This window comes from Erigeron canadensis, chromosome 3 (genome assembly GCF_010389155.1).
Source record: "Erigeron canadensis isolate Cc75 chromosome 3, C_canadensis_v1, whole genome shotgun sequence".
Taxonomy (NCBI): domain Eukaryota; kingdom Viridiplantae; phylum Streptophyta; class Magnoliopsida; order Asterales; family Asteraceae; genus Erigeron; species Erigeron canadensis.
The window spans coordinates 15,779,430-15,788,732 of NC_057763.1; the positions used below are offsets into that span (position 1 = coordinate 15,779,430).

The 9,303-nt window shown below is 38.9% G+C and overlaps 1 protein-coding gene across 1 annotated transcript; it reads right to left on the reverse strand.

The window, feature by feature from the left end:
- Positions 1–7,001: 7,001 nt before the first annotated feature.
- Positions 7,002–9,055, reverse strand: LOC122591560. Its single transcript, XM_043763821.1, has 3 exons — positions 8,885–9,055; positions 7,857–8,735; positions 7,002–7,769 (listed from the first exon to the last, which is right to left on the reverse strand). Exons 1-3 carry the CDS (start codon positions 9,053–9,055, stop codon positions 7,002–7,004), a joined length of 1,818 nt encoding a protein of 605 aa, XP_043619756.1.
- Positions 9,056–9,303: the final 248 nt, after the last annotated feature.

A 9,303-nucleotide genomic window follows, 5' to 3' on the forward strand; every position in this document is an offset into this window, starting at 1 on the left:
CACCGTGAAGTTTTGAAATGCGGCATAAGCTAAGAAAATCCGAATGGCCTCCATTCTTGCAACTGGAGCAAAAGTTTCATCGAAGTCAACACCCGGTTGTTGGCAATAACCCTTTGCAACAAGTCGAGCTTTGTTCCTTACTACCACTCCATTCTCATCCTTTTTGTTCTTGAAAATCCACTTTGTTCCGATTGGTTCATCTTTTCTCGGATTTGGAACTAATCTCCATACTTTCAGTCTTTCAAACTGAGCGAGTTCTTCTTGCATCGCTTTCACCCATTCTGGATCATGAAGAGCTTCAGAGACAGTTTTGGGTTCGATGTTGCTGAGAGAAAGTGCAACAAGACACTCGTTTACTGAAGTACGAGTAGTTACTCTGGCTTGTGGATCTCCAATAATTTGATCATTAGGATGATTTTTCAGCATACGTGACCATTTGCGATCAGGAGGAAGAGGATCTTGTTGTTGAACATCAACATCATCATCATTAAAACCTGAGTTTTGTTAAGAGATGCAATCATAGCTTGGTAGAACTGCTTCCTCATAGGATGGATGATCGAAGTCAAGTGGCACATACACATTTGGAGTGTTCATTGGGTTTGTTGTCTGAGTAAATTGGGTAGGTTGTTCTTGAACATTTACTTGAGAAGAAATATCAGGAGAGGGTGGTGAAGAAGAATCGTTAGAAGAGGATGAAGAACTACTACTAGAAGATGTAGCACCTTGCTCAGAAGAACTTGATGATGATTCGTGATTTTTGTTAGGAACTGGATTATTTGTCTGAATTGGTTCAACGATGACTCGAGGTTCTTCATCATGAATCGGTTTGGAATTGTATAATTCTTCAAAAAGAATATCTAATTCATCGCTTGTTGGAGTTGGAAACTTCTTGAATCAAGATGCTAAAGTAGAAGTCCTTGTAGAAGTATTTGAAGCACTTGCATCATTACTTGTTGGTAGCAAACTTTCTTGTTCAATGATCATGCCCGACATCTCATCAAACCAAACATTCATTGTTTCTTGAATTGTATTTGTTCGGCGATTGTAGATTCGGTAGGCAATCGATGTCTTGGAGTAACCAACAAAGTAACCTTCATCACCTTTCTTCTCGAACTTTCCAAGATTCTCCCGATCATTCAAAGTATAACAAACACACCCAAAGATATGAAAATAGTTGATGTTGGGTTTGCGTTTGTTAACAACCTCATAAAGAGTCTTCTCGAAACGTTGATTGAAAATGGACCGATTCTGAGTGTGACACGCAGTGTCAACAGCTTCAGCCCACATATTGGAAGGCAACTTGGAATAAGCAAGCATTGTTCTTGCAGCTTCCACTAGCGTTCGATTTCTCCTTTAAACGACACCGTTTTGTTGTGGGGTACGAACCGCAGAGAATTGGTGAGTAATGCCCTTGGATTTACAAAACTCATCAAAAACTGCATTCTTGAACTCAGTACCGTTATCCGAACGGATGTAACGAACTGGTAGTTGAAGATTTACTTGAGTAGAAGTAATGAAATCAATCAAAATCTGAGTTGTTTCATCTTTGGATGCAAGAAACTTGACCCAAGTATATCTTGAATAATCATCAACAATAACCAAGATGTATTTCTTCCCATTTCGGCTTTGTACTTTCATCGGCCCACAAAGATCCATGTGAAGCAGATGAAGCGGTGCTAACGAATTTGGAGATTTCTTAGGTTTGTGAGAAGCTCGCTTAATTTTCCCAACAGCACAAAAAGGACAAACATGCTCACTTTCATACTTATAGTCGGGTAAGCCTTCAACAAGATGCATGTTGACTAAATTATTGATTGTTGGAAAATTTAGATGAGAAAGCCTTCTATGCCATAACCAAGAATTCTTTGACGTAGCCTTTGAAATGAGACAAATATTATCGGTTGGTTGGTTATCATCGAGATTAACAGTAAAAATGTTATCATTACGGTCGCCACAAAGAATATCAACTCCTTCTAGAGTTTGAACTTTGCAAAGAGATTGTCGAAAAAACACTTGAAGATTGTTGTCACAGAATTGTCCAACACTGAACAAGTTATGACTTAATCCTTCAACATAATGGACTTTCTTGATGACAATTCCATTGCGTTCAATGTCTCCATAACCTAAGATAGGAGCGAAATTGTTGTTCCCAAATTGAACAGTTCCCATGAATCGTTTGATAAAGTTCTTGAGCAATGCTTTATTGCCAGTCATGTGTTTTGAACACCCGGAATCAAGTATCCAAACACAGATGGTTATTTCCTACAATTAAAGAAATTTAACTGACTTTAGGTACCCACTTGAAGACGGGTCCTTTGTGGTTAGTTAACACAGGCAGGGTATATAACTTAGGAATAGCATTCAAACAAGCTTTGGAATCAACATAAGCATTAACAAGCACATCATCAATAAGCATATTTGGATAAAATGTACGAACATTCACACATGAATTGAAAGTAACATGTCTATCAACATTCAAATCATTCACACAAGCACGAGAATTAAAATTGTTTACAGACCCACAAGGCATTGCCTTGGTATTATTAACATTGTTTTTCAAAGATGAATTGTTCAGATCAATAGGAACTCTCTTCTTCCTATTATGATTCTTTCTCCTCCTCCTCTTCTTCTTTTCCTCAACATGCTTACTAGTGATCTTAGGTACTAATGACTTAGCTACCCATTTAGTATCACTATTTATGCTTTTTCCACCTATTGAATTGAAACTAAGAAGATTAGAACGATGTGAATTAGACACTTTCATCTTGTTAGGAGCTTTTGGAGGTGGGAAAACTTCTTGTTAGGAGCTTTTTCAAGATCTTGAATGGTCTTTTCAAGATTATGACATTTTTGTAATAACTTAGAGTCAGGAGAGGCATTCAACTCACATTCTTTAACCAACACTTGGTCTTTATATGATTGAAAGTCTTGTTTAATAGCATCATGTTCAAAAAGTAATTTTGAATGTTCTTCAAGAAGTTTTGAAAATTTACTTTTAGACAATGAAATACTATGTTGCAACTTTTTGTTTTTGTTGGCTAAAGACTTAATATGAGTTGTTAAGTTAGACAAAGCTAAATTAAGTGACTCTTTATCTCTAACTAATGAAAAAGTAGAGTTAAGATTTACCTCATCATCCGGGTACTCATCATCAATGCCTTCAGCCTCAAAAACCTTGTCCTTGGCCAACCTCGCCATAAAGCAAACATTAGCAGAGAGATCTTCATCTTCATCATCCGAGAGCAATAGCCATTTGTCATATTCAGCAAGCAATGCATGACCGGCTTCCACTTGCTTGGCTAATAACATCTTCTGCTTGTAGTACTCATAGTTCTGCTTACGAGTTTGCTTGCAATCAATAGCAAAATGACCAGGAATTCCACAGTTGTAGCACTTTTTGTCTGATGTTTTCCCCTTCTCAACAACTGGTTTCTCAAATCCTTCTTTCATCTCACCATGCTTTGATCCACATCCTTCACCATGCTCATAACTCTTTGACTGATAGTGTTCCTTCTTTGCAAATGCACTTGTAGAAAAGGTGCGGAGATTGTTGTTTGTTGGCCTCGCTTTGTAAAATTTCTTCTTGAAATGCTTAGTTACCGCGACAAGAGCTTGATATAGTTCATCTGAGACACCTTCTCTTGTAGCCATCATATCATCTCCTTCTTCATCAGATGAAGAAACAACTACCATTTACCTTTTAAGAGCTTCAGAAACCTTCTTTTCAACAATCAATGCCAAAGGATCAGAAGATACAACTTCTGGCATTTTGCTTGATGAAGCTTTGTTTAGAACTTGATGTTCATTGAGTTTGAAAGATTCATGAAGATTATGGATGGTGAACTTGTTCAGATTTTGATGTTGCTTAATCTGTGTTCCAAAATCTTCCCATTCTGGACCAAGAGCTTTGATGAATTTGATGTTTAACTCAATCTCTGATTTCTTGACATTGTTCTTCCTAAGTTCATTTATGACATTGCAGAATCTACAGTAGACAGCCTCTAGAGATTCATTTGGCAATTTGCTGACGTTGTCAAACTCAGTCAACACATTTGTCAATCCCATATTTCCTTGGTTGTATCATAAGAAACAACAGAGCCATATATTTCATCCGGTAGAGCTTTGTATAAGCATGATCTAGCTCTGTTATCTACAGCTGTTCTATCTTTTTGTTCAGCATTCAAAAGATCAAGAGTCAATATTTCATTAGTAGTGGGATGGTGATGAACTGCAAGTCCATTAAGAATGGAATCTTTAAGTAGGTGACCATTTGGTTGACATTCCACATAGTCCATAAATCTTTTCTTCCATAGTCCATAGGAACCACGGTAGAGAACTGGAGGTCTTGTATCGGAACCTAATGCCAATGCTTCACGAGAAGCCATTTGAAATTGATTTGATTTGAAACTTGAAATGAAATGAGAGTTGTAAAAATTAGGAAATGAAACGATCTTGGTGAAGATCGTTCTAGGTGAAGATCGTTTTGGAAGATCGTCCTAGATTTGAAGTAAGACGATTTAATGGAAGATCGTCTTGGAAGAAGTTCAGTGAAATTTGTCTAAGTATGAAATGAAATTGAAATTGAGATATGTTTTTGGATTTTTTGGAAATGGGAATTGAAATTGAATTAAAGGAAATTGAAATGAAAAATGAAAGATGAGTGATTTGCAAATGAAACGATCTTGAAGGAAGATCGTCTTATAAATTTGAAGGAAAATGAGACGGTCTTGTTTTGAAGATCGTCTTAAGGTACTTTTCAGAAAAAAAAGATCTAAGTGTTTTGAAGAAATTTGGATAGAATTTCAGTATGAGATGGAAGGAATGTAATTGAGCAAAACCAATCTAGAAGATCAGTTACCCAAGAAGTGTGTGATTCCCAATAACAACAACTTCGAATAATCAACCAAACACACCAACTTCCAGAGAGAAACTAAGACCATCTTGGTCAAGATCGTCCTAGGATCATAAAATGAGACGATCTTTCGGAAGATCGTCTTAGAATTTTGTCTCAAAATTTTCTAAGGAAAAATACTTTTCAAGTATTTGAATTGACCAAACCGATCCTTACGGATTAGTTAGCCACAAACAAACACTTCACACTACAACCACTTGACAGAACGATCTTGTGAAGATCCTCCTACAAGCCACAACACACAAGAATGAAAATTGAAATCTCAAACACTAAGACGATTTTGAAGAAGATCGTCCTAGTGAAGATCGTCTTGGCGTCATCTTCTTCATCAACACATCAGTTTCAAACATAAACTCCATTAACGACTTACTAAAGCTTCAATAACTTTTGATTTACTAGGAGTTAGAGCTTGAAATTTCTTGCAAACTGATTGTTTTCACCTCAGCTACAAATCTACAAACAAAATTCAACACAAAACACAACATATTCTAAACCCAAAATTCGCGCCAAAGAGCTAAAATTCAAACTAGAGATTTAGATCGAATTAGAACTTGAAATTTGACAGGAATGTGTATTAAACTATCACAAATCTATTGGTGAACAAAAATATATGATTTTATGAGATTTGAGATGCTAAAATTGAAGAAAAAAAATGACGGATAAAAACAATTTTGATTTTTTTTGATTTTTTTGAGAAATTTGTGATCGAATTTAGTAATGGATCGATATCAGAATGATGTTTTGCTCTGATACCACATGTAATTAACATGATTTGAGCCTCGAATTCACAAATTCAATGGTGTATTTGTGTGTGTGTGTTCTTGGTGTTTTAGTATGTGTTTCTAGAGAGAGAGAGAGAGAGGAAAGATTGGGATTAAGTGTGTGTAAAATTACAGGAATGAAATGGAATGTATTACACCCCGCTAAAGCGGAATATTCGGGATGCACAGATAAGCACAGTTGATTTCAGGATGGTACTTAATTTCACAATCATAATCACTCAGTAATTCCACCTAACGCCTTTGCCTCATGTTCAGTTCTTTCTGGTTGTACACGTGTTGCAAGCTCTTATGATCGGTAAAGATAGTACATTTAGTCCCGTACAAGTAGTGCCTCCAAATCTTGAGGGCAAAAACAACTGCTCCCAGTTCTAGATCGTGGGTGGTATAGTTCTTTTCATGCACTTTGAGTTGTCTGGATGCGTAGGCGATCACTTTGCCTCTTTGCATCAGTACACAGCCTAGACCTTGATGTGAAGCGTCACAGTACACGACAAAGTCTTCGGTGCCTTCTGGTAAAGCTAGAATAGGTGCTTCACACAGTTTGTCTTTCAGGGTTTGGAACGCTCGCTCTTGTTGTTCACCCCAAATAAAGTCTTTGGTCTTTTGAGTCAATTGAGTCAAGGGTAACGCGATCTTAGAAAAGTTCTCGATAAAATGACGGTAATAGCCAGCTAATCCAAGAAAACTACGAACTTCAGTAGGAGCATTCGGAGCCTCCCACTTCTTAATGGCTTCAATCTTGGCCGAGTCGACATGAATGCCTTGATCATTTACGACGTGGCCGAGGAACTGTACTTGACGAAGCCAGAACTCACACTTAGAGAACTTAGCGTACAACTCTTCTTCTCGAAGAAGTTGAAGAATAGAATGTAAATGTTGCTCATGATCAGTCTTGTTCCGAGAGTACACGAGTATGTCGTCAATAAACACGATCACAAATTTGTCTAAGAACGGACGATAGACACAATTCATTAAGTCCATAAAGATTGCTGGAGCATTAGTCAGACCAAATGGCATAAGGAGAAATTCGTAATGACCATAACGAGTATGAAAAGTTGTCTTTGGGACATCACCATCTTGAACACGAATCTTGTGGTAACCCGAACGTAGATTGATCTTAGAAAAGTACGAGGCACCTTGCAATTGATCAAACAGATCGTCTATGCGAGGTAGAGGATACCGGTTCTTAACGGTTAGTTTGTTTAGTTCACAATAGTCTATGCACATTCTCATTGAACCATCTTTCTTTTTAACGAACAAGATCGGTGCTCCCCAAGGGGATGAACTAGGGCGAATAAAGCCTTTGCTCAAAAGTTCTTGCAATTGATTGAAAGTTCTTGCATTTCAGGAGGAGCTAAACGATACGGTGCTTTAGCGACTGGTACTGCACCGGGAACAAGATCAATATTGAACTCGACTTGTCTAACAAGTGGGATGCCTGGTAAGTTGTCAGGAAAGACATCTGGGAAGTCCCGAACAATGGGGATGTCTTGAACTTTAAGCTCTTTAGCACTTTTATCAATGACATGAGCTAGGTACACAAGATGATCTTTCTTGTCTAAGTACTTACGGAACTTCATGGCTGAGACGATTTTAAGTTCGTTCGTGGACTTATCACCTTGTACGATCAAGATCTCGCTATTCTGAAGCGGTATATGAACTGATTTCTCGTGACAACAAATAGTCGCGTGGTGTTTGGATAACCAATCCATTCCCACGATTTCGTCAAAGCTACTAATCTCGACAGGGATTAGGTCAATCGTAAAGTTCTTGTCTACTAAGATCAAAGGACAGTCTAGAGCAATTTCATTAGTGCCGTTCTTATGGCCATTTGCGTACTCTACTACATACTTATCATTTAGTTTGCCAGTTTTCATGTCAGTCTTAGATTTAAAGTCTAATGCAACAAAGCTACGTTCAGCACCAGAGTCAAATAGTACGGAAGCATAATGTTCGTTCAAAAGAAAAGTACCTATCACAACCCGAGGGTTCTGACGAGCTTCCTCAGCGTTCAGAGCAAAAACACGGGCATTAGCAGGGCCTTGTTGGTTTTGCTTTTGCTGTTGCTGATGGTTCTAGTTCTGGTTTCTGGGCCCGCATGGGTAAGCAACACGCTGAACTTGGGCGTTCTGGGACTGATTCTGATTTCTTTAAACTGGTACAGTAGGTGGTAGTGGAGGTCTAGCATTTCTCATCTGAGGAATTTTGTTCACTGGCGGAGGATTAGTTCTGATCAAGTTCGCTGAGACAGCATTCCAGTACTTTGCCATGTGCCCAACACCTTGGCACTTATAGCAGACAGGACAGGCACCAGTGTGATGAAGGTTACAATGAGAGCACCTAGGATAAGCTCCAGAGTATCTTGTTGGTTCAGGTACTGCGGTCACCGCATAGTTCATCAAGATCTTCCCTTTCTTACTTGGGGGCTCAACCTTCTTTTCTACAACTTCTTTAGCCTTTCTCTTCCCCTTCTCAACATTCTCTGACAAGCCTCCAGATCTGATAATATCTTTAGTCAAAGTTTTAGCCAGTACAGTGGCTCTGGACATGGTCTTGGGGCCCTTACTGGTGAGGTCACGGCGGATCTCGGGAATCAAACCCCAAATGAAACGATAGATCTTCTTTTCCTCAGTAGAAGCCAAGTGTGGTACAAGTCTAGCAAGCTCATTGAATCTCAGAATATACTTCTCAATCTCTAATCCTTCCATCTTCAAATCCCAAAACTCTTGTTCTAACTCTTGCAAAGTATCTTTGGTACAGAACTCAGCTCTCATCATCTTCTGAAGTTCTTCCCAAGAGTGAGCATAAGCGGTCTTCCTGCCAACAGTAGTGACGATGCCAGTCCACCAAGACCTAGCAGCTCCGTCAAACTGGCTGGTCGCATGCTCCACCATCTTATCTTCTGTAGTCTCTGTGTGGTACAGGGCTTCTTCCATGTTTTCAAACCACATCAACAGTTCAGCAGCACCTTTTTCCCCTGTGTAGACTGGGGGTTCCACTGAGTAAAGGTCTTGAACATACAATCTCTGCTTCGGGTGACTCTGCCCTCAGTAGCAGCTTGGGTGTTGATCTAGCTGACACCCTCTGAATCACTATGCACTTCCAGGTTCTGTTCAGGTTCTTCTTGAGCTTTCTTGCTCTGAGTGATTCTGGTGCCTTCAGTCAGTGGGATCTCTAACATCTAAGCAACTTGTGTAGCAAGGTTCGGCATTATCGCATTCATGCGGTCAGTGATGAGGTTCGCTACGTCTTCTAGAGTGAAGTTGACAGTAGCATTAGCACTTGGTTCAGGTTCAGCGGGTTCAACAACAGGTTCAACAGCGGGTGCAACTCTAGGTTTTCTTCCCCGTTTAGCAGGCATCCTTCCTTATATCTCCTGATAAGACGAAAATATGAACTCGATTACGTTTCGAACAAGTGTAACAACCCTCAAATTTCGAGTAGGATAATTTACTTAGACTTTATCCCTAGAGATTTATTAAGAGAATCGACCTTTTAGACATTCAAAGCATAGTGATAATTGCCCTATGGTATGGTGAGATGCCTTAGAAATACCATAGATGACTAGCTATCTTAGAAATGCTATAACCAATAACTATAATCAATCAA